Source organism: Sorex araneus, chromosome 2, assembly GCF_027595985.1.
Source record: "Sorex araneus isolate mSorAra2 chromosome 2, mSorAra2.pri, whole genome shotgun sequence".
Lineage (NCBI taxonomy): Eukaryota > Metazoa > Chordata > Mammalia > Eulipotyphla > Soricidae > Sorex > Sorex araneus.
Genome location: NC_073303.1, coordinates 247,388,648 through 247,414,844, shown reverse-complemented (window position 1 = coordinate 247,414,844; position 26,197 = coordinate 247,388,648). Strand labels below are relative to the sequence as shown.

At 41.0% G+C, this 26,197-nt stretch overlaps 2 protein-coding genes and 1 pseudogene across 2 annotated transcripts; 2 read left to right on the top strand and 1 right to left on the bottom strand.

The window, feature by feature from the left end:
• The first annotated feature begins 1,949 nt into the window (after positions 1–1,949).
• Positions 1,950–2,714, top strand: LOC101542339 (olfactory receptor 7A10-like). Its single transcript, XM_004615079.2, has one exon. It carries the CDS (start codon positions 1,956–1,958, stop codon positions 2,712–2,714), a length of 759 nt encoding a protein of 252 aa, XP_004615136.2. The 5' UTR covers positions 1,950–1,955.
• Positions 2,715–11,639: 8,925 nt separating this feature from the next.
• Positions 11,640–12,422, top strand: LOC101542066 (olfactory receptor 7A10-like; the record flags this gene model as incomplete). The annotated part of the gene is made up of 1 exon (XM_012934177.2): positions 11,640–12,422. A coding segment is annotated over one exon (783 nt), but the record flags the coding sequence as incomplete, so codon positions are not given.
• Positions 12,423–16,182: 3,760 nt separating this feature from the next.
• Positions 16,183–17,112, bottom strand: LOC101541804 (olfactory receptor 7A10-like; annotated as a pseudogene).
• Positions 17,113–26,197: the final 9,085 nt, after the last annotated feature.

Genomic DNA, 26,197 nt, shown 5'->3' with positions numbered 1-26,197 from the left:
TCTATTTTTAGCTATTTGGTGGCTATTTGTGGCATCAAGAAAATAGCTTGAAGGCTGCCAGAACCACAGAATCTTTCTTCTCATCATGTTCTCTCAGGGAGCAGTTAACAGTAATAGCTATTTTTTCTCATGCCTATATTTCCCCTTTCTCCATTGTCAACTATTTTATGTTTCTTTAAATACAGACATATAATAATCATATTCAAACAGAACCCTGTGTCTTCATGTCTGCGGAGGTTCACCAACTGGAATGTGGGTATTTTTTTATTCTTCATAGAACTGGAGTGATAGCACAGCGGGTAGGGCGTTTGCCTTGCATGCAGCTGACCTGGGTTCGGTTCCTCTGTCCCTCTCAGAGAGCCTGGCAAGCTACCGAGAGTATTTCGCCTGCATGGCAGAGCCTGGCAAGCTACCTGTGGCGTATTAGATATGCCAAAAACAGTAACAACAAGTCTCACAATGGGCAGCAAATAGATGAACAATGGGAAGATAGTGCTACAGTGCTATGGTAAATAACATCAAATGCTGACAATTTATGGGTACTGTAAATGACCTTATTATTACCAGGAATAAGGAATTCCAAGATGTTATATAACTTCAATAGGTCTTAATGTGCTTCAGTGTGTGTGTGTGTGTGCGTGTGTGTGTGTGTGTGTGTATAAGAACAACTTTCAAGGTAGGAGTATGTGTGGTTCTATATTGTAATCTGTGACCTTAAAAATCATATATTACAAACCTAGTTGCCATATAGAAATTTAAACATTATTCATAGATATTGGATATGCCAAAAACAGTAACAATAAGTCTCTCAATGAGAGACATTACTGGTGCCCGCTCCAACAAATCGATGAGCAACGGGATGACAGTGACAGTGATTATTTGCCCTCTCTGAAACAGAAAAGAATGGAGAATATCATGGACGTGGACAGTCATCTCTTTAAGCCATGGAGAGCCATGGAAACCATGTACTTATCTGCTCCAACACCACATTTTTTAATCTCTCTCTTTTTGCTCCTTTTCACTATTCACTGAGTTTCTTTGAACCATGATTTTCTGAAGGTGGTATAATCCTGAAAACCTCTGTGTTGCTGTTGCCTCTAGTTGATACACATTTCTCAGGAAAAAACATGTCTCCTGTGATCTCTTTCGGGAGGTCTCTATCCATGTGGTTGCTGGTGTATGTAGCTAGAAATGGGGGAAAAATACCATCTACTCTTTCAAAGCATCATGTTCCTGTTTTTCCATCTCTGCACTGTCACTAGCTAACATTAATATCCTTTATCTTTATTCCATCTTTGAACTGTGGGGACTTTTGTCCTGAATCTCCTTGTCCCTTTTCTGTGCAGTGTTCAATCTGTATCCTGAACGAGTACAGAATTTCTGACGGAGAGAGTATAATTTTGTAATGCTGGCAGACAGATAAGAGTGGAATGGAATTCCCAACCAAGCTGACCTAGGAGATCCCTCAAACTGGGAATTTCAACAAATACAGATATTTCAAGAAAGAAATTGTATCGTGCCCACAGCATTAGTAGGTGTTGATTTTGTTTTTTTTGGGGGGCCACATCTTGCAGTATTCAGGAAATACTTCTGGCTCTGTGCTCAGGGATCACTCCTGGTGGGCTTGAGGGATCATATAGGGTGCTGAGGATCAGGCCAGGTTTGGTTGTGTGCAAAGCAAGCACCACCCACCATATTAGCACTCTGGCCCCAGTAATGGTTTTCTGGATGAAAGGTAATCACATTGCCTGTATATATATTTTTTCAGCTTCTTTGACCTCATGATACAAGAAAATGCCACACAAATTGAGGAATTCATTCTCCGAGGATTTACAGAAGCACCAGAACTGCTGCCACTCATCTTTGGGATTTTTCTCTCCATGTACCTGATCACTGTCTTCGGGAACCTGCTCATCATCTTGGCCGTTGTCTATGACTCTCGCCTTCACACGCCCATGTACTTCTTCCTGTCCAACCTGTCCTTCGTGGACATCTGCTTCACCTCCACCACTGTCCCCAAGATGCTGGTGAACATCCAGACGCAGAGCAAAGTCATCACTTACGTGGGCTGCATCACCCAGATCTACTTTCTCCAACTTTTCCTAGTGTTGGATGACATTATCTTGACCATCATGGCCTATGACCGTTTTGTGGCCATCTGTCACCCCCTGCACTACATGGTCATCATGAACCCCCGGCTGTGTGGACTCCTGCTTCTCGGCTCCTGGATGCTGTGTGTCCTTAATTCCTTGTTGCATAGTTTAATGCTGTTGCGCCTCTCCTTCTGCAACAACTTAGACATCAACCACTTTTGCTGTGAATTCAACCAGCTGACCCAAATGTCCTGTTCCGACACCTTTCTTAACAACACAGTGATGTATACTGCTGTTGTTCTCTTGGGCGGGGGTCCGTTTGCTGGGATTCTTTTCTCTTACTTTAAGATTGTCTCTTCCATCCTGAGAATCTCCTCAGCTCAGGGCAAGTATAAAGCCTTTTCCACCTGTGCATCTCACCTCTCCATAGTCTTCTTGTTTTACTCTACAGGTCTTGGCGTGTATCTTAGCTCTAAAGATGTTCACAGCTCACATTCCAGTGTCACAGCCTCCGTGATGTATACTGTGGTCACACCCATGCTAAACCCCTATATTTACAGTCTGAGAAACAAAGATATCAAGGGTGCTCTGAAAAGATTCTTTGAGATGGCAACTACCTGAAGGTAAATTGTTTTAGGACTCAAAAGTACCCTGGATTCAGGTCCGATGTAATGAGGACAGAAATGATTGTTCTTTAACTACATGGGGAATCGTAGAACTTTGTCTCCTTCACTTAATTTTTAGAATCTTATTAACTTTTACTCTAAATGCTCCATACAATAAAAGTAACTCACTACGTTTTAAAAAATCATGTAAATATTTTTACTATCTAAAGTCTATCTTTGGCAGAGAGTCTCTTGCCTGCATGCCTGGCTGTCTTCCCTGGGGCCCCTCGGAGGGGATGGGCTCCAGCTTCCCTCCCCACCCTGAGCAGAGCTCCCAGCGGCCGAAGACCACCAGAACCTAGCTACAGCCATGCTCGAGGCCGCTCCCCACACGTTCGGACGGGTCTCACGCATGAAGGTACTGGCAGAAGAACCCAGGTGTGTGTAATCCCATCAACGGCCAACATCCAGAGACTTAAAAGCAAACTCCCAGAAGCTTGTAGCCTACTTCTCCCTCTGGGAGAAACTGGCAAGCTTCTGAGAGTTTCCTGCCCACGTGGGACAGCCTTGCAAGCTTCCCATGGTGTATTCATATGCTAAATCCAGTAACAAGCTGGATCCCATTCCCCTGACCCTGAAAGAGCCTCCAGTGTGACATCATTGGGAGGGCCGAGTCAAGATAGACTTCTAAGATCTCAGGGAAAGGACGAATGGAGAGGTTACTGAGCCCACTCGAGAAATCGATAATTAAAAGGATTTCGTGATCGTGATCGTGAAAGTCTATCTTTATTTATTTCATTTTAATTTTGGGAGGGCAATATCCAGCAGTGGTCAGGGCTTACTCCTAGCTCTGTTCTCAAGGATCCCTTCTGGTGGTGCGTGTGTGACCATACGGGGTGCATGAGATTGAACCTGGGTCTGCTACAGGCAAGGAAAGTTTTCTATCTGCTGTACCATCTTTCCAGACTGCATAAAGTCTACTTCTAAAATATAGATTTTTGAAGCAGCTATAGCTTATATAATAGGGTTAAAATAGTGTTTAAGCTTATAACGTTGCTGTGCAAAGTTACTCCCAACAAGTGTCCATGGCCCACCATCATTGTTCCTATGTTACCTCAGCATCCCCTCTCCTATATTTTGCCCTGCTATTTGTTGATTGACACTTATGGTGTCAGAGCACACTGTTACTTCACTTAGCTACCAGTCATGAGCCCTAGACCAACCACTGATGTGAAACTAGTGTATCTAGAGAAACAAATGAATGGCATGAATATTGTCAATTGATAAATAACGCTGGGCAGTAGATTACAGGCCGAGATTTCCAGGTTGTTGGGAGAATGGGGCAATGATGAAATGGACTGGAAGCAAAGAAAATCACACTACTAACTTTCCTTCTTTGATATTTAGATTATATTTCCCCTTTGTTAATTTTCCTATGTACCCAAAGTATTTATTCCATACTTTTAATGAGAAATACTCAGATTATTTCATTAGGCTACATTTAATATTGATAATTTATCAGATGTCATCTATCATCCTTGTTATCTTTCTTTTAGTTAGAATTAATGGTGTGAGTAACTTTACCCTGGCAAATAAAACTCACTTGTCAGTCAAAGCATTGTATGTGATTTTATCCTAGAAGAAATTGAAGCCATCATCATTCACTTTTGTAATCACTCCCTGAAATGATTTGCTGAGTTTTATTCCTTTTATTAGAATCAGGTTCTTCTTTTATTATGTATTCTACTTACCAGAATGGTTGACAAACAACTAATTACACGAATCCAAGAGGTTTCTGGAGAAAACACAACTTGGACTGAACAAAGTTAACATGGTCTTTGAATCCACAACAATCTTCAATATGAAAAATAATTGTTCATTATATTACTACACAAAACATTGCATATTTCCTTTGTACATATACTCATGTCAACATAGATTGGGGTTTATATGTACAAGTTTTCCCCTGTTGGGATTAAATTGCTTGGTGGGTGTATGAATTTTTATTTATCTTTGTGTTTATTCTTGAAACTTCCAGTACTGCCTATAATTAAGACTCTTACTTTTGCAAACAAAGTATCTCTTCTTCTCTCAATTTTGACATAACTCTGTTGTTAAGTCTTCATGGTGAAATACTGACCCTCTCAAGAATTTTACTTCCTGTTCATTAATGTGACTTAGATTACAAATTTGGGACAAAAATATATGCCTGTCTTGGTAAATGAAATCTGTGTGAATACAGGTTTCCCAAATAAAATTAAAAAACAGTCATAATGAAGGCTGTCTTTAAATAAGAACTAATAACTATTATTATAATTTTCCTCAGTTATTTTTGATGGGGTATTTGTGGAAGTTAGTGATACTGTATAACAATTCAATCTAGAAGTTAATCGCTCCTACTAGTGTTTTTATTTCTGGTTATATTGTATTTTTGTGGTCCTTCTATGATGTGTACATCTTTATCGCATGTATTTATCTGAAAATTATGATATTTTCATATGTCAATTGATCTATTAGTTATGGGCAAATAATTTATACAATTTGAATTTCTGTCATTTAACTATTTCTATGTCAATTTCTTCCTTATTACAAGATATATATCCACCAATTTCAGATGTAGCTCAGTTATATATGTTTTTGATTTGATTTTTGTCATGCATGATCAGAACTTTATTTATAACTAATTTATTGAAATGCATTATGTGTCACCAACTACATGTATGTAAAATGTGGGACTGCGAGGGGGGACTATGGGTGCCATTCAGGTATAGAGTACTTGCCTTATAGGTTTGAAGCCCTGGGTTCAATTCCTAGTGCTACAATAAAGAAGCACTGCACTATAGCTCTGTCATCCCCTTGTTCACCAAACAGGCACCAGTAAGGTCTCCATTGTGAGACTTGTTGTTACTGTTTTTGGGATATTGAATATACCATGGGTAGCTTGCCAGGCTCTGCTGTCCAGGCGGGATACTCTCGATAACTGCCGGGCTCTCTGAGAGGGATGGAGGAATTGAACCCTGGTTAGTCATGTGCAAAACAAATGCATGCAAGGTCGCATGCTACAATAAAGAAATAAAAATTAATTTTAAAAGCATACACTTCAAACTAAAAATAGAGATGATTCCATGATCTGAGTCATGCATTGGATACTGGATGCCAGGATTGATTCCCAGGATTTCGTGGTCACATGGGCATGATCCAAAGCATAGAGCTGGGAATAGCCCCCAAGAATTGCTGGGACAGAAAGCAAAAATAAATAAATAAATAAATAAATAAATAAATAAATAAAAAACAAACCCAAAAAAACCTAGAGACAAAGGACAAAACCAAAATCAAAAATGCATGACGGACAGTGTCGTTATGACTATGCTGTTACTATGCATGAAGAAATCAGAACCATCTGTGTATGTGTGTGGCCAGTCACTGATTGAATATTGTGGAGTGCATAGGGAGGCATATTTACAACCTGGTTTCTTGCATGAAGTTGTTCAGGTGATAGGCAACATAATACTTATTGCAGCTGCTAACTTGGTACCTCTCACTATACAAATTTAATAACCGGGGTCACTGGTGATTCAGATGTGGGCGTCTTCAGGAAGTTTAAAACACATATTCCGACTACTCTGAATAAATAAAATACATGTTTCATTTGTTATCACCAAAGAGTTCTTAGACCAAAAAAAGAAAAAACAATGTAAAACATTGTTGGAGTTTCTGCTGGGAAATCTCCGGAACCAACTGGGTCTGTTGAACTGTGAGAAAGTTCCCAGGGTCCGGTCAGAGGTGACAGAGTGGAGTAAGGGGGGGCTGACATTTTTCAGATAGATTAATGATTGGCAATCGCCATGGTTGTGTTTGAAACATGGGATGTTGACACCTATAGAATCTAGACAAATAACTGGCAATAATGGAATCTAGACAAATAACTGGCAATAATGGAATCTAGACAAATAACTAAATAAATACCTAAGAGACTGGGTGACTGGGATTAATTCCCAGGCCCTGTAGATCAGTTGGGACTCAGGAGGAATCAGGATTGCTGAATGGACCTGGATGGACAGAAGCGCCAACTAGCAGGTGCTGAAGGGATGCTTTCTCAGTCCTGAATCACCCAGGCTCTTTCTTCCCTGTGTGATTAAGGTGTTTATACTGAAATCATTCGATCCCCTGGCCAGACTTCTACTCCTCTTTCCTCCCAATTCACATAAGTCACCTGTAACAAATATCATTCAACGTTCCATGTAGAAGAGAGTTAAATATAGAATTTATAAAACCATTTGAATGAATACAAGGGCTATGGTTTACAAATCATTTGAGCACTTGTGTTTTCAGAGAATGACTATTGCTACATAGGACTTGAATGGGAACAAGCCCCGTTTCTTAGCGAGGGGCTACATTTCAAAATACACAAAAACCAGAACCACTCAAAAGCTTGTTGACATTTCAGAGTTTCTGGATGAAGTAGGACCTGTTGAGTCAGAATCTGTGTTTGAAGGCTGATTCCTCCACGCGTTGAATCTGAAAAGTGCTGGTGTATAATAATTTTTCCCATGTTCTCGTGATGTCCTCTGGGTGTGAATTCTGTGTGCTATGCATGTTATAGCTCTTGGGCATCCCTGCAGATATACCTAAGTATGTACGAGGATAGAGGCATCCATGGTTGAGATTCACCAGCACAGATTTAGACTTCAGAAGCTTTATGACAGAGTTTCAGTTGGTACCTAGACCTCACCTGTATTTTAACTTTGGGTAAAATCTCAGCACACGTCCCCATGCTGGGTCTCCAGACATTTGGAGCTCAGGGAGGTTTTCCTCCATAATATGGTGTGGGTGGTGCGGACTGGTCCGGGGGAGAGATGACAGTGGGGCCACCCACTGGTGGCTGAGCCACCGGAGTGAAGGTAGATTTTAGTCTTGGTGCAGCTCTGGGCCCAGAGTGGGCACCTGACTGGCTACAAGTTTATGGAGTCAAAATGCTTTTATAAAATATTTATTATAGGGCCGGAGCCATAGCAACAGCAGGGAGGGCATTTGCCTTGCATGTGACCTACCTGAGTTCAATCCCTGGTATCCCATATGGACCCTCAAGCACCACCAGGCATAATTACTGAGTACAGAGTCAGGAGTAACCCCTGAGCATCGCCGGGTGTGACCCAAAAAGAAAAAAAATTGACTATAGCTTAAAAGGCAGTTAGCCAAAAGAAGCCAGTTAGTTTTTTCTCTTCCCATGGAGGAGAACGCAATTTTGTGGAGTTAAAGCTTAAGGCGTCCAACCAGGTCAGTGCTTTGAAGTGACAAAGGCAGGTTCCTTTGTGAAGTGGAGAAAACTTTCAGCTCAGAAGAAGATGTAGGCTAATTGATGTGGACATGTGGGTGGCCAGATGTTCATGGAGAAGCAATTAAAAAAAAAGAAAAAAACAACCATTAAACTTGATTCATTGAGAGAGAAGTGGGGGAAAAAAAAAAACAACCACTAAACTTAATTCATTTGAGTAGTCATATCTTAGAATAAGAAAATAATTATGAAAAATCATTTTGTCCAGTGGTGTTTTCCACAAGGGAATCACGTGCTTAGAGATGGGAGAAACATGACGCAAAAGTGCCTAATGAGCAGGTGGGGGGGGGGGGTGCTGTAAGTACCTTCATATCTCTTGTGTCTCAGCTACACAAGCTCGATTGAGCTGGAGAGGACAATTTGGTTCCTTGTTTGTTTTCATTTTGAATTCAGGCTGGAGGAAAAGACACTGAATTGCGTCCTACTGCTTTTATTCCTGGGGAAGGACCTCCAGTCTTCATTCTCCGTCATTCGATGAAGAATTCGGACCTTCCTATGGAGACCTCCCTCTCTGAGTTCACATCTAGGTGAGTTCAATGACTGACCTTGACCCAGTCAGAGTTGCTGCAAGTGGAAGTCAAGGGCACTGACCTGCAGTCCCTTCAGAACCAATCTAAGAGCCCTGAGGCAGGACACTACAGGGTCAGGTAATCTGATTATTAAGAGAACGTATTTATTTCAGTAGCTTAAAGACATTTCAGTGTGACAGTATTAAACACAATGTGGTAATCTTTTTGATTCTTCTTTATATAAATAACTGATTTATTTATTTATTTGTTTTGCTTTTTGGGTCATACCGGCGATGCTCAGGGGTTACTCCTGGCTCTGCACTCAGGAATTGCTCCCGGAGTTGCTTCGGGGGGACCATATGGGATGCCAGGATTCAAACCCTGCGGGCTAGGCAAACTCCCTCCCTCTTGTTCTATTGCTCCAGCCCTCTTTTTGATTCTTTTTCTTTTCTTTTTGGGTCACACCTGGTGAAGCACAGTGGTTACTCCTGGCTCTGCACTCAGGAATCACCCTTGGTGGTGCTCAGGGGACCATATGGGATGCTGGGAATCAAACCCGGGTGGGCCGCGTGCAAGGCAAACTGTGCTACCCGCTGTGCTATTGCTCCAGCCCATCTCTTTTGGATTCTTAATGATACATTGCTATTATATCAATGCTAGAAAATTGGGTTAAGGGTCTCCAATTCACACATGGTCCCGAGCTGAGGTGCTATGTCAATTAGGGTGCACCAAGCAACTTCCAGAAACATTTCTGTAGGGTACAGTGGAGAGAGCTGGTTGGTTCTAAACATCCATCCCATGCATTGTTCTGACCACATCACTGAGAACATTTAGTCTAGAAAGAGAAAGTAAGAAGTGGTAAACTAAAAAATCCTAACTTAAAGAAAATCACTAACCATAATATGCTATAGTTGTCTTCAGGTTTTCCCTAACCTTGTGGCACTTCGGTTTTTCTCACCCAAGTGCAACTCCATCCATCAGAGGGACGGTACTTTTTTTTTCAGCTCCCTTATTCATGGATCTTAAAAGAGATTTTTTATTTCCTTAATTTTAAAATATCCCCAGTGTTAGACTGTGGAGAGAGCTTGAGGAGGCTGAGAACATGCCTGACCCGCAGTTTGATTCCTGCCACTGCTGGATCCCCCAAGTATAAGCCATGTGATCCTGGAAGCCCACAGGCTAAAGGGTTCAGGAAGCATCTTGCTGAGTAAGCCCTGCTTCATTGCTTTGCTGGAGTGGGCACCAGTAACGTTTCCATTGTGAGACTTGTTGTTACTGTTTTTGGCATATCAAATACGCCACAGGGAGCTTGCCAGGCTCTGCTATGCGGGTGGGATACTCTTAGTAGCTTGCTGGGCTCTCCGAGAGGGACAGGGGAATCGAACCCGGGTCGGTCACGTGCAAAGCAAACACTCTGCCCTCTGTGCTATTGCTCCAGTCCAACTTAAAATCTATAGCAACTTAACTTTTTATTTAAGTATTATTGAAATTTTAGCTTTTGAGTTTCTCATTTTATTTAAATTACAGGCTTCCTTCCATGTACCATGAGCATGTAATTTCACATGCAAATTTGTTTGTTACTATTATTCTTAATTGTAATTACTCTTGTTATTTGTCAAATGTGTAAGGGAAAGAATGCATATATTTCCCCAGAAATATCCTAATTTTATTTGAAACGCCAACTTCTCCTTAGATCAACTAAAATACAGTAGTGATTTAAGTTATAACCCCTGACACCTAATTTATATTTTGAGTCTATAGATGAAAATAATGATCCCTTATGGTGCAAAAATATCTAGGATTATTACATTTTTCTGTGTATGGGTCTTTGATGGTTGAATTGTTCTTCTATGTTGTTATCAGTGATCTATCATTATGTGTTAACTTGCTTAAATGTTTATTTCTTGTAAATTTGCTTGTGATATTTACTTTGAAAACTTATTTTTAAAAATTTTTGTTGAATCACCACAAGATATAGTTACAAAGTTTTCAGGTTTGAGTTTCCGTTATACAATGGTCGAACACCCATCCCTCTACCAGTGCACATCTTCTACCACCAATGTCCCCCTCATCCCAGCCCTTCCCCTGCCTCTATGGCAGACAATTTTCCCCAGACTCTCTCTCCAGGTTACCAACCATGGAGCAATATTCCTGGCCCTTGGGTTGACAAGTTACTGTGTTCCATAGCCAGCTTTTGCTGCCTTTTGTTCAGTTCTCTCCTATGCCTGTATTGTCTCTGTACAAATGCATATGTATTCATATTCTGTTATTAAAAAAAAGCTGAACAGAGAAATGGAAGTTCCTGATATTATGGATTATGTATTATAATTACAGATAATGGTGAAATAAATGTGTATATGTTACAAAGGCTCTGGGAATAATCATATAAAGAAAATTACCCATCATGAAATACACAGTGTGGTCAAAGTGATAGAGTGTGATATGGTCAAGGACATTGCATGTTGGGTGAAGTCAGGACTAGAGTGTGTAAGGAAGATGTGTAAACCTAAAATCTCAGAATAAAAGTAAAAAGATTCCACTTAAGAAAAGGGACAAAGAATTTGTTTTGTCCCTTTTGGGATCACACAGCAACTAATTGGTCAGTCAGCTCTGTATGTTTTCATCTAGTTAGTGCCTAATTATTGCCTAAGTTGAGATCAGCACTCAATTAATATTATGAAATAAAACAAGAGTATCTCACAGAATTGCAAGAAGCAAGAACATATAGGGACAGACCTGATAGGAACAAAACCTTATTATCAAAAGGGATGTGGGAGAGTGAAGAGAAGAATAAAAGAGATATAGACAATATTATCCATAATGTCTTGACTGCTGCTGCAAATTGCAATATTTCCATATGTGAGTAAAGCCAGTGAACATGAAAACTTATTCTATTGTTGTCCTCTTTCTTAGACAATACATCCATAATATTAAACCAGAAAATGAATCACACATCCTGAAAATTATTCTGCTGGGATTTTCAGAGGAACCAGAATTGCAGTCTTTCATATTTGTGATTTTTCTCTCTTTGTACCTGATCACCGTGCTGGGGAACCTGCTCATCATCCTGGCCGTCATCTCAGACCCCCACCTCCACACGCCCATGTACTTCTTCCTGTCCAACCTGTCCTTCGTGGACATCTGCTTCACCTCCACCACTGTCCCAACGTTGCTGGTGAACACTCAGAGGCAGAGTAGAGCCATAGTGTACGGAGCCTGCTTTGCACAGATGTATTTCTGTGTACTCTTTTCCGGCCTGGACATCTGTCTGCTGACCGTGATGGCCTATGACCGCTTTGTGGCCATCTGTCACCCCCTGCACTATACAGTCATCATGAACCCCCGGGTCTGTGGGCTGCTGGTCCTGGGGTCCTGGATGTTGAGCAACTTTAATTCTCTGATGCACAGCTTACTGACACTGCCACTATCCTTTTGCACAGACTTGAAGATTGACAACTTTTTCTGTGAACTCAAACAGATTATCCTACTCGCCTGTTCTGACACCTTAATCAATAACGTGTTGTTGTATCTTGCAGCTGTTCTTATGGGTGTTGGGTCCCTGATTGGGATCCTTTATTCTTACTCTAAGATTGTTTCCTCCATACGTCGAATCTCCTCAGCGCAGGGCAAGTATAAGGCATTTTCCACCTGTGTGTCTCACCTCTCGGTGGTCTCCTTGTTTTTTTCTGCAATCCTCGGAGTGTATCTTAGCTCTAATATCCTTACGACTCACAGCTCACGGTCAAACTCAATAACCTCAGTGATGTACACAGTGGTCACACCCATGCTAAACCCCTTCATTTACAGTTTGAGAAATAACCAAATGAAGAGTGCGCTGAAATCTTTGTTTGTGAAGAGAAGTACAGGACATTTGGCCTAGGAAGGAGGATGTACACAGAATTGTTGAGGTGCAAATGTTAGAGCTATAAATGTGATTATAGGCTTTGTCTATGGAAGTTGATTTTTTTTTGTCTACTGCCTCGAGTATTCTTTATTTAACCTTAGCTCTATTCACCTTAATTAATCCTATGGACAGAGTTTTATTTTCTATTTCTTAGCTTTTCTGGTATTCTCGTGGGTGCAAATTGGCCTGGAGTCTTTACATTGTCCTCCTAATATTTATTTGTTATGTAGTATTTCCACAGTGCTTGTGTATGTTGAGACAACCTATGGTGCATTGATGTTTTAAATTTTATTTCTGCTTAAATATAATGTGTTACATAATTTATATAAATGAATAAACATGAAAATTGATGTAATTTGTTAGTATTAGCACTGTTTCTTGAGCACATATGGCCATTTAGCTTCTTCGCATTTAGAGGACATACATACTGTCACCACTATCTAAACTGTGGATCAAAGTGAATAAAGGATTAAATAGAATTAAGGGCTCAACTAAGTTTATCATTCATATAATGACATTAAGCAACACTATTGACATTTAGGGAGTAAAATGAAGATTCCTCATCAGCACTTTATCCTAGATTACAGGTAGTATCTATTTTTTTTTTTTTTGCTTCTTGGGTCACACCCAGCAGTGCACCTGCTCTGCACTCAGGAATTACTCCTGGTGGTGCTGGGGGACCATATGGGATGCTGGGAATCGAACCCAGTTCGACCCTGTGCAAGGCAAACACCCTACCCGCTGTGCTATTGCTTCAGCCCCTAGTATCTATTTTTATATAAAGAATATGTGATTTGCTTTATCCTCCAAATATGTTGGTTACTAGTGAACTAATATTTGAGTAGGATACGCATTTACACTCAGTATGTCAACCTATAAATATGAAGAGGAAGAGACAAAGATTCCGTAAGTTTATTAGAAAGTGAGTTAAATAAATGAGAAATAATTCACAAAGTGTAATTATAACTGATTATTGACAAGAATAAAAGAACATGATGGGAGAAATGGACATAGATATAAAATTGGTAGGCACAAAAACTTTGCTTATGGAGTGGTGAAGCATATACATAAATGAAGTGGTGAACTTATACTTCTGAGACTTGTAGAGTTTTGGAAACCAACAGTAAATCAATAAAATGTTTATAAACCAAGAATTAAAACAAAACATTACTTATTTATTTATTTTGCTTTTTGGGTCACACCCGGCGAGGTACAGGGGTTACTCCTGGCTCATGCACTCAGGAATTACTCCTGGTGATGCTCAGGGGACCATATGGGATTCTAGGAATTGAACCTGGGTCAGCAAGGGAACTGCCCACTGTGCTATCGCTTCAGCCCCAACAAAACATTTTTTAAAAGTAAAGAATGTTTGAGAAAACTCCTCAGTCTGGAGGAGAGGCTTCGTCATCTAAATTCATATAATTAAGCATCAACTCAAGCATCACTTGTGAAAATTATCTCTAAGGCCCACTATGAAGTTATACATATAACAACTAGGAGAAATTATAATATTTATGAGAAGAACATCGTTCACTGAGGAGGACACACCCAAAACATCATTAGTGGATTTCTCAGAAGAGAATTTTAAGTCTAGGAAAAAAGGGAATAGATTTGAAGTACAGAAAATAAAGCAACCAGAGATGCAATACCCAGCAACATGAATTCCAAAATGAAGGAGACATGTATTGTTTTCAAAGCAATAGCTAAGCAAACAGGGCATTGTTGTTTGACAAAAGTTACAAAAAATGGTGAAAAGACACCTTAAAGTTAAAATTACAGTAAAATTACAATATAAAGTTTACTAACATGAAACATCAAAATATTAAACACACTAGTAAAGACAGCCTCATGTTCAAGTGAAGAGCACTCTGAGAGTATAAGGTGATGATTAAGTGCTTACTTCCTTATTGTACCACAAAATAGAATTGTAAAGATACTTAAAACTAATGATATTAGTGAATAAAAATTTAAAAACAGGGGGCTGGAGAGATAGCACAGCGGGGAGGGCGTTTGCCTTGCACACTGCCAACCCGGGTTTGATTCCCAGCATCTCATACGGCCCCCTAAGCACCGCCAGGAGTAATTCCTGAGTGCAGAGTCAGGAGTAACCCTTGTGCATCTCCTGGTGTGACCAAAAAAGCAAAAAAAAAAAAAAATTAAAAACAAGTACACAAAGCAACATATGGAAACAGGAATATGAAATAAAAGTGTACACTTTCATAAGATTTCACACAGACTCTAAAGCACGAGTATATGTTTAGAAATAGTGAATGTGTAGGTATTATATGATAGCGTGGCATTGTGTTGTATTTGAATTTTCCTAATGGCCTTGGAAAAGTGTCTAGAATCCATCATTATTGAGTCATCATTACTCATTAAATTCCATATCTGCCAAGCTGTGGATAATGCACTATCTTTGGAGACTGGGCAGTGCCCCGATTAGTCAGTACTTTGAAGAGTCAGAAGACCTAAGTTAGACAAATTCTCAGTGCATGATGTGGTGAAAGCTTCAACTCAGATGAATTCCTAGTTGGCGGGGAGCTCTGGATGACAGGCTGTATACATGGAACAAGAATTTAAAAAGAAAGGAAGGAAGAAAGAAAGAAAGAAAGAAAGAAAGATAGAAAGAAAGAAAGAGAGAAAGAAAGAAAAGAAAGATAGAAAGAAAGATGGAAAGAAAGGAAGGAAGGAAGGAAGGAAGGAAGGAAGGAAGGAAGGAAGGAAGAAAGGAAGAAGGGAAGGAAGAAAGAAAGGAACAAATAAAGAAAGAAAGGAAGAAAGAGAGAAAGAAAGAGAGAAAGAAAGAGGGAGGAAGGGGGAGGAGGATGGAGGGGGGAGGAGGGGAGAGAGAGTGAGAGAAAGAAAGAGAGAGAAAGAAAGCAAGAAATTGACTTTGTTGGTTTCTCCTTTCTTTTCACTATTGTCCGGTGTGCTATTATTATTTTATCCATCAATGTCTTTGCAGAGTTATATATAATCAATTTTCACTCTCTTGATTCTTTCTTGATTTTCCCTTAATACTTCTTAGTATTTATTTTTACACTTTTGTAAATTAGCAATTATAGTCATTTTTTATAAAGTTCAATATTTGCGCATGTAAATAGATTTTATGTATTTATTTTGTATCCTGCACAAACTTTACTGATTTTATTTACTATTCTTAAAAGACTTCTTGGCAGAATATTCAATATACATACATAAATAATGAGATTATCTTCAAATATAATGGTAGCAAAAGTTACATTCACCAAATAAGAATCAGTATAAATTATCAAGATAAACAATTAGTGTTATAGAAATTAGTATTAAAATTTAGTTGGTAATTTTTGTAAGATACGGTTTATAAAATTTTATAATTAACTGGTAGGACAGTGTAACATTTTTCTATGGCATAGTAAATGTTATTATTTTTTGTAACACTTGTTATGGTCTCTGTCCTTAAACAATTCTCAAGTATTATAAGTAGTTGGTAGTAAATAGAAATTTTCAAAAATTTAAGATTCCCCACTCTGGAAAATTTGAAAGAACATTAAAATGCAGGAAAAGTCTTCATACCACTGAAAACATAAATCTTAATAAAGAAAATCATATAAATTTATAGGGTAATTGAAATCAATGAGTGGAAAGTTTGGAAACATTTATGAAGAAAGTACTGTACTACCCTGAAAAAACAAATGGGAAATTTTAACCATCGTTCTACAATTAAGGAATCATCACGTATGGGACAATCGGTCTTTCATTGTTTCTTCCCAAAGAGAATTTTTAGTGCCTGCTTGATATCTTTGTTCCTGAGGCTGTAGATGAAGGGGTTCAGCATGGGGGTGACCACCGTGTACATCACCGAGGCAACTATACTTGAAGGTGAGCTGTGGGTACCCGCGGAGCTCAGGTACACACCCAGGGCTGTACAGTAAAATAAGGAGACCACGGAGAGGTGAGACACACAGGTGGAAAATGCTTTATGTTTCCCCTGAGCTGATGCCATTCCTCGTACAGTAGCAACTATTTTAGAGTAGCTATAAAAGATACCAGCCAGGGTACTACCACCCAGAATCACCACTTCAAAATACATCACCAGATTATTCAGAAAAGTGTCAGAACAGGCACCTTGGACCATCTGATTGAGCTCACAGAAAAAGTGGGGGATTTCCACGTTTCTACAGAAGGAGAGGCGAAATACCATTAAAGTTTCTAACAAGGAATGCAGAGCACCCGTGACCCAGCACCCCAAAACCAGCAGCCCACAAAATCGAGAGTTCATGATGACTGTGTAGTGTAGAGGTTGGCAGATGGCCACAAAGCGGTCATAGGCCATGACAGTCAGAAGAAAGTCATCTAATGCTATAAAGATCATGAAAAATTACATCTGGGTGAGGCAGCCCGCGTAGGTGATGGCCTTGCTGTGCGTCTGGATGTTCACCAGCATCTTGGGGACGGTGGTGGAGGTGAAGCAGATGTCCACGAAGGACAGGTTGGACAGGAAGAAGTACATGGGCGTGTGGAGGTGGGGGTCTGAGCTGACGGCCAGGATGATGAGCAGGTTCCCCAGCACGGTGATTAGGTACATGGACAGGAAGAGCCCGAATATAAGAGACTGTGGCTCATGTGCATTTGAAAATCCTACAAGAAGAAATTCGGTGATTTCTGTAAGGTTCTCAGGCTCCATGTGGTTGAATGCACTATAGGAAATGAGAACATATTCATGCTTTGGTTTTGTATGTGGTCTGGTCCATAGGCTTTGATGAGGCAGGAAATGGTAATGTTAACTACAGACAGTTTCATAAAATAATACTATCTCAATGTGGAAAAAACCAGAGTGCCCCAAAACAGATGACTGGTTAAAGAAACTCTGGTTCATCTACACAATGGAATACTATGTAGCCGTCAGAAAACATGAAGTCATGAAATTTGCATATAAATGGATCAACATGGAAAGTATCATGTTGAGTGAAATGAGTCAGAAAGAAAGAGACAGACATAGAAAGATTGCACTCATATGTGGAATATAATGTAACTGAGAAGTACAAGTTGGCAATGATACAACTTCTGATAGATATCTCTCTGGACTTAGTTACTAAAATACTAAAATACAGAAACCCAAAACTGAGAGGCCGCTAAGTATGGTCACTCGACCTCATACCTCTTCATCCTCAGCAATGGAAAACAAATTATCTAATGCTTCCTTTTCAGCAGGTCTGACATTAGGGGAGAGACTCTCCAAACAGTAATAGTGAGTTTTGTTGATATATTGAATGCAATCAAAGTGAAAGTAAAGTGAATTTTATTAGTTACATGGCAGGGGGAGCTAAGGGTGGGGAGGGTAGGGGTGTGTGGAGGTTAGGGGTGTGGGGGTGCTTCGTGGAGCTATACTGGGATTCTTGGTGGTGGAATATGAGCACTGGTGAAGGGATGGGTATTCGAGCATTGTATAACTGAGATTTGAACCTGAAAACTTTGTAACTTTCCACATGGTGACTCAATAAAAAATTTAAAATTAATAAAATAATACTATCTCAGTTTAATTAATTAATTAATTAATATTATTATTTTTCCTTTTTTGGGTCACACTCAGTGATGCACAGGGGTTACTCCTGAAGCCCCATGTCTTTGGGAAAATGATCTGAGTGGAAACATGCTTGAGAAACTTGTCAGGGCCGTGGATTTAAGATATTAATAACACCTATCTCAAAAATTGCCAAGGAGAAACAAGTAACTGAAAAATTCATCTACTATCTCAAATGGTGAGAAATTCTTGTATGATAGGAAGCAGCTTAGAGGCCAGAGAGATAGTGCAGGAGTAAGAAGCGTGCCTTGTACACGGCCAATATAGGTTTGCTCCCCGGCACCCTCATATAGTTCCTCAGGCACTGTCAGGAGTGATCCCTGAGCACAGAGCCAGGAGTGAACCCTGAGTACAGCCAGGTGTGGCCCAAATCCCCACAAAAAGAAAAAAGCTAAAAAGATACAATAGAGAGAAGGTATCATTTTTCTAGAGTTTAGATGAGAATAGTCAAAAGGGCATTTCATCAGAGATCACAAGTAATAGGGCAGAATCAGAGATTTACCTGGAAGTATCTGAGTCTGAACACAGGTTGGCCAGCGGAAAATGCTCTGAACTTATTCCCAGGAAGTTGAGTCTGCAGAGGAAGCAGGGTGGGAGAGGAAGAGGTTAACTCAGAGAACTTGGTGTGAGGAGGGGATCGCAGTTGATGCTATTGCCTCTGCTGCAGCTTTAAGATACTGTTTGTCACCCCACCCCACCCCCAACTAGGCTCTGGTACATTTAAAATTTTACTACAAGGGCATCTCCTGAATTGAGTTATCACTCACCCAAACATCATCTCCTTATCAGTTTCTAGTCTCAGTAATGTTCCACTCACTTGGAATAGATAAATTCCAGTTCTCTGAAATAGGATCACACAGTAAGGAAGTGTGCACACGTGCACCAAGATTCCAAATCTGTATGCATGAGTACCCACAAACACACACATCACAAACACACACCAACATAGAACTTTTCTGTTCCCACTTAACATTCATTAGGAAAGAAGTGAATGAAGCTGCTCCTCTAAACACTGTCATTCCACTAAGGGTTCAAATGATGCCCCAAACCTTAATTCTTTAATTCAATAGTCTCCCATGGACAAATAAACCATGCACGTATAGTCTTTTCTGCTCTGTATTATCGGATCCTCAAATATACAGAAATTATGTCTCAGTAGTTCCAGGCATGTAATAGATGACAAGATTATATTTCCATTTGGGGTGAACAGTATTGATTATTGAATAAAAAAGCAGCTATGATCAACCATGCAGCTGGGAGATTTTTGATAGTGATAAGGGTTCGTTTATCTGCCCAGGTAATTCTGTTTTCTGAGAAGTCGGGAGCTTCCTGATAGGGGAAACCAAAACTTAGGCCTGCTGAGTTTGGGTCTTAAAGCGGAGCCTGTCATGGCTCTACTTTGGCCTCTCACTAGACATTAAAGATGTTCTCAGAGTTCCGGTTGCTGCCCACGAGTCTTCAGCGTGTTCCAGGAGGCCTGTTTGTCATCCCCAAACCTTGAGGGAGCTCTTGGAGGCTCGATTGTCTACCCCTAGATCTTCAGATTGATCAAGGAAAACCACTCATCATCCTCAGGGTCTCAGTGTGCTCCAGGAGGCCCAGTTTTCTTCCCCAGACTTCTGGGGTGTCCCAGGGCTCCCGTTTTCATCTTTTGAACTTCAGGAGACCACTTTTTTCGTCCTCAGACACTCAGAATGTACCAGACGGTTATTTTGTGGTACTTAGATGCTCACAGTGCGCCAGGAGGCCCAATTGTTTCTTCCAGATGCTTATAGTGCTCTGGACAGGAGCGATAGCATAGCAGGTAGGGTGTCTGCCTTGCATGAGGCCGACCCAGGTTTGATTCCTCTGCCCCTCTCGAAAAGCCTGGCAAGCTACCGAGAGTATCCCGCCCACATGGCAGAGCCTGGCAAGCTCCCTGTGGCATATTTGATATGCCAAAAACAGTCACAACAAGTCTCACCATGGAGACATTACTGTGCCCGCTCGAGCAAATCGATGAGCAACGGGACGACAGGGCAACAGTGCATAGTGCTCTAAGAGGCCTGTTTTTTGTTTTTTGTCCCAAGAAATTCAGAGAGCTCCAGAGGCCCATTTGATGTTACTGGAGATCTATGAGATAAAAATAATGTAAAAGAGTCTCTTTGGATCGTGTATTATTTAATGGTGAAGCAGGCAGGTAGATTTTGGAGTTCTGGGGTTTGGCAATGAGTTATAAGGAAGTAATAACGTAAAAGGGGGATTCAAAGGAATTGCTCTGTCTCTAGCCTTAAAATATTCCAAAATTACTTTGTGGACATAGGGAAAATAACTGTTAAGTTCTTAGTGTTCTGGCTTCCACATAGTAGAGGAGAAATGTAAGCAGAACTCAAAGGCCATGGTAAAGATATTGAAGAAACCCTACAAATGTTCAAAGCTTTTCCTCTGTGCTAATAGATTAACTCTGATGTCAGCAGAAAACTAGGTTAAGGTGATTTGAAAAATATCCACATATAGGGGCTGGAGCAATAGCACAGCAGGTAGGGCATTTACCTTGCACTCGGCCAATCTGGGTTCGATTCCCAGCATCCCATATGGTCCCCCGAGCACTGCCAGGAGTAATTCCTGAGTGCATGAGCCAGGAGTAACCCCTGTGCATCACTGGGTGTGACCCCCCCAAAAGGGCAAAAACAAACAAACAAACAAAGAAAAATAAATAAATAAATAAATAAAATATTCCCATATAGACACATCCCCAAAGTCATTTAAGACTCTTTTCCTTTTGGAGAAGCCTCATTCTCTCTTGAACATCTTCCTAAAAACTAAAAGTTTTTTAAAGAGAGAGGAACCCCATCACAAGGCAGCTCTAAAGACCCACTGGTGCTAGTCCTGATGGAATCTTCCATCTTAGACTTTAAAGAAAACCTTAATTAGGGTTGGGTTAAGGTTGTTAGATGTTAGGTCTCTGGAAGGAAGGAGAATTCACCCAAGTGTAATAAAGCACGCATTCACTTCGTGACCTCTTCTCTTGGGATCGGTTAAGAAAGTTCCACGCTGTTCAGATGGATACCCCACGGGAAAATCACGTGCATAGGAGTAATGAGATGGAAATATGCCTAATGAGCAGACACTTGGAGATGTAAATATTTATGGTACCAAGACCCCTACATTTAGTCAACCTGGGGCTGGACAGGAACTGGATTCTTGATTCCTGAGTCTGATTGGGAAGCTGGACCTGACTCCTTCCTACAGTCTTGTGGCATGGGGAGAACAGATCTTCTCTCCCCATCATTAGCCACCCAGTGAGCAATTCCTCCTTCCACATGAGGACTCTCCTCTCAGATGCCTCATGACTCTATCTGGCTGGGTCCGAGGGGCCACTGAGTGGTTGAAAAAAGACTCGGAGATCAGGCAACTTGAAACTTAAGCCAGAGGTCACAGTCACCAGAGCATCTAACTACAGACAAGAGGTGATGTTTGTTTGCTTGGAGTGTGGGCAGTGATGAAGAGGTGTCTTTTTTGACTCTTTCTGGTTGGGAGGTGCCACAGCTGACTTCTCAGGACTTACTCATGGTCCTGAACTCAGCGATCACTCCTGTCCATGCTTGGGGGAATGTATGGGTGTGCTATAGATGAACCCGTGTCAGCTGCATGCAAAGCAAGTGCCCTTCCCACTCTATTCATAGATCCCAAGAAGTGTCTTCTTAAAAATGGGGTGTTTGCCAAGTAGAGGATGTTGGGAGGACCCATTCGGGTTGGAATATATGAGCTGAAAGTAGACTATAGACCGAACATGAAGGCCACTCAATACCTATATTGAAAACTACAACACCCAAAAGGAAAGAAAACAAAAGGGAATGCCCTGCTGCAGAGGCAGGGTGAGGGGGTGGGGGAGGGGTGGGGGTGGTGAGAGGGATACTGGGATCATTGGTGGAGGAGAATGGGCACTGGTGGAGGAATCGGTAAACGATCACTATATGAGTGAAATGCAAACACAAAAGTTCGTAAGTTTGTAAACTGTACATCACAGTGCTTCTCTAGTGAAAAAAAATGGGGTGTTTGGAGGAATAATTTGTCTTTAGGAAACACTCTTTTCTTCATTGCTTAAGGACAATGAAGACATTTGGGGGAGAGAAGTAAAGACATATTTAATTTCTCCACCACTAACAGTGATTTCTTTCCTAAAAGGAAGAATTAGTATACACTGACACAATCTTTGCCCCACTTAGAGAATGGATTGTGTTATCACACCTGTTTAGTGAGGATATTCACCCCCAGGATGTGTCTCAGCATACACAATTTCGCTTGGGCTCGAGAGGACAATTATTTTCCTTGTTTGTTTTCATTCAGAATTCAGGCTGAGGAAAAGACACTGAATTGCTTCCTGCTGTTTTTATTCTAGGGGAAGAACCTCCAGTCTTCATTCTCCATCATTTCATGAAGAATTCGAAACTTCCTATGGAGACCTCCCTCTCTGACTTCACATCTAGGTGAGTTCAATAATTGACCTTGACCCGGTCAGAGTTGCTGAGAGTGGAGGTCAAGGGCACTGAACTGTAGTCCCTTCAGAACCAATCTAAGAGCCCTGAGGCAGGACACTGCCGGGTCTGATAATCTGATAATTAAGAGAATGTATTTATTTCAGTAGCTTAAAAACATTTCAGTGTGACAGTATTAAACACAATGTGGTAATCTTTTTGATTCTTCTTTATATAAATAAATGATTTATTTATTTATTTGTTTTGCTTTTTGGGTCATACTGGCGATGCTCAGGGGGTTACTCCTGGCTCTGCACTCAGGAATTGCTCCCGGAGTTGCTTCGGGGGGACCATATGGGATGCCAGGAATCAAACCCTGTCGGGCTAGGCAAACTCCCTCCCTCTTGTTCTATTGCTCCAGCCCTCTTTTTGATTCTTTTCTTTTTGGGTCACACCTGGCGAAGCACAGGGGTTACTCCTGGCTCTCCACTCAGAAATCACCCTTGGCGGTGCTCAGGGGACCATATGGGATGCTGGGAATCGAACCCGGGTGGGCTGCGTGCAAGGCAAATGCCCTACCCACTGTGCTATTGCTCCAGTCCATCTCTTTTGGATCCTTAATGATACATTGCTATTATATCAATGCTAGAAAATTGGGTTAAGGGTCTCCAATTCACACATGGTCCCAAGCAGAGGTGATATGTCAATTAGGGTGCACCAAGCAACTTCCAGAAACATTTCTGTAGGGTACAGTGGAGAGAGCTGGTTGGTTCTAAACATCCATCCCATGCATTGTTCTGACCACATCACTGAGAACATTTAGTCTAGAAAGTAAGAAGTGGTAAACTAAAAGATCATAACTTAAAGAAAATCACTAACCATAATATGCTATAGTTGTCTTCAGGTTTTCCCTAACCTTGTGGCACTTCAATTTTTCTCACCCAAGTGCGACTCCATCCATCAGAGGGACGGTACTTTTTTTTTCAGCTCCCTGATTCATGGATCTTAAAAGAGAGTTTTTATTTCCTTAATTTTAAAATATCCCCAGTGTTAGACTGTGGAGGGAGCTTGAGGAGGCCGAGAACATGCCTGACCCACAGTTTGATTCCTGCCACTGCTGGATCCCTCAAGTATAAGCCATGTGATCCTGGAAGCCCACAGGCTAAAGGGTTCAGGAAGCATCTTGCTGAGTAAGCCCTGCTTCATTGCTTTGCTGGAGTGGGCACCAGTAATGTTTCCATTGTGAGATTTGTTGTTACTCTTTTTGGCATATCGAATATGCCACGGGGAGCTTGCCAGGCTCTGCTGTGCGGGGGGAATACTCTTTTTTTTTTAAATTTATTTATTTTAAATTAGTGAATCACCGTGAGGGCACATTTACAGATTTATACGCTTTTGTGCTTATGCTTCCCTCATACAAAGTTCGGGAACCCATCCCTTCACCAGTGCCCATTCTCCACCACCAGTAAACCCAGCATCCCTCCCACCCTCCCCAATCCCATCTCCCCCCAACCCACTCTGCCACTGTGGCAGGGCATTCCCTTCTGTTCTCTTTCTCTAATTAGCTGTTGTGGTTTGCAATAAAGGTGTTGAGTGGCCACTGTGCTCAGTCTCTAGCCCTCATTCAGCCCGCAACTCCCTTCCCCTACATGGCCTTCGACTACATTATAGTTGGTGATCCCTTCTCTGAGTTGCCCTTTCCCCAGAATGTGAGGCCAGCCTCCAAGCCATGGAGTCAACCTTCTGGTACTTATTTCTACAATTCTTGGGTGTTAGTCTCCCACTCTGTTATTCTATATACCATAGATGAGTGCAATCTTTCTATGTCTGTCTCTCTCTTTCTGACTCATTTCACTCAGCATGAAACTTTTCATGCCCATCCACTTAAATACAAAATTCATGACCTCCTTTTTTCTGACAGCTGCATAGTATTCCATTGTATAGATGTACCAAAGTTTCCTCAACCAGTCATCCGTTCTAGGGCATTCGGGTTTTTTCCAGATTCTGGCTATTGTAAACAGTGCTGCGATGAACATACATGTGCAGATGTTGTTTCGATTGTACTTTTTTGCCTCTCTGGGATATATTCCCAGCAGTGGTATTGCTGGGTCAAATGGGAGCTCAATATCTAATTTTTTGAGAATCGTCCATATTGTTTTCCAGAAGGGCTGAACCAGTCAGCATTCCCACCAGCAGTGTAGAAGGGTCCCTTTCTCCCCACATCCTCTCCAACAGCGGTTGCTTTTGTTCTTTTGGATGTGTGCTAGTCTCTGTGGTGTGAGGTGGTATCTCGTGGTTGTTTTGATCTGCATCTCTCTGATGATTAGTGATGTAGAGCACTTTTTCATGTGCCTTTTGGCCATTCGTATTTCTTCCTTGGGAAAGTTTCTGTTCATTTCTTTGCCCCATTTTTTGATGGGGTTGGATGTTTTCTTCTTGTAGAGTTCAACCAGTGCTTTATATACCATTGATATCAACCCCTTATCTGATGGGCATTGTGTAAATATCCTTTCCCATTCTGTGGATAGTCTTTGGATTCTGGTCACTGTATCTTTTGCGGTGCAGAAGCTTTTTAGTTTAATGTAGTCCCATTTGTTGATCTCTGTTTTTACTAGATTGCTTAGTTCTGTGGCACCTTTGAAGATACCTTTATCTTCAATATCGTGGAGGGTTTTGCTGACCTTGTCTTCAATGTACCTTATGGTTTGTGGTCTAATGTTGAGGTCTTTAATCCATTTTGATCTGAGTTTTGTGCATGGTGTCAGGTCAAGGTCTAAGCCCATTTTTTTGCATGTGGTTGTCCAGTTGTGCCAGCACCATTTGTTAAAGAGACTTTCCTTGCTCCACTTCACATCTCTTGCTCCCTTATCGAAGATTAGATGGTCATACATTTGGGGTTGTGTATAGGGATATTCCACCCTGTTCCATTGGTCTACGGCTCTGCCTTTGTTCCAGTACCATGCTGTTTTAATTGTTACTGCTTTGTAGTAAAGTTTGAGGTTGGGGAGGGTGATGCCTCCCATCGTCTTTTTCCCACGAATTGTTTTAGCTATCCTTGGACGTTTGTTTTTCCATATGAATTTTAGGATTGCTTGATCCGTTTCTTTGAAGAATGCCATGGGTATCCTTATAGGGATCGCGTTTAATCTGTATAATGCTTTGGGGAGTATTGCCATTTTGACAATATTGATTCTCCCTATCCATGAGCAAGGTATATGTTTCCATTTTCTCATGTCCTCTTTAATTTCATGGAGTAGCGTTTTATAGTTTTCTTTGTAGAGGTCTTTTACATCCTTGGTTAGGCTGATTCCGAGGTACTTGATTTTCTGGGGCACGATTGTGAATGGGATTACTTTTTACGTGTCCCTTTCCTCTGCCTCATTGTTTGTATATAGGAAAGCCATGGATTTTTGGGTATTGATTTTGTAGCCTGCAACTTTACCGTATAAGTCTATTGTTTCTAAGAGTTTCTTAGTAGAGGCTTTGGGCTCCTCTAGATATAGTATCATATCATCTGCAAATAGTGAGAGTTTGATTTCTTCCTCTCCTATCTGGATGCCCTTAATCTCTTTTTCTTGTCTAACAGCTATCGCAAGTACTTCCAGTACTATATTGAAGAGAAGTGGTGAGAGTGGGCATCCTTGTCTTGTGCCTGATCTTAGAGGAAAGGCCCTTAGTTTTTCTCCATTGTGGATAATGCTTGCCGTAGGCTTGTTGTAGATGGCTTCGAT

Coding starts and splice junctions, on each gene's coding strand:
- LOC101542339 (XM_004615079.2), top strand. CDS start 1,956: ATGTACTTCTTCCTGTCCAACCTGTCCTTCGTGGACATCTGCTTCACC.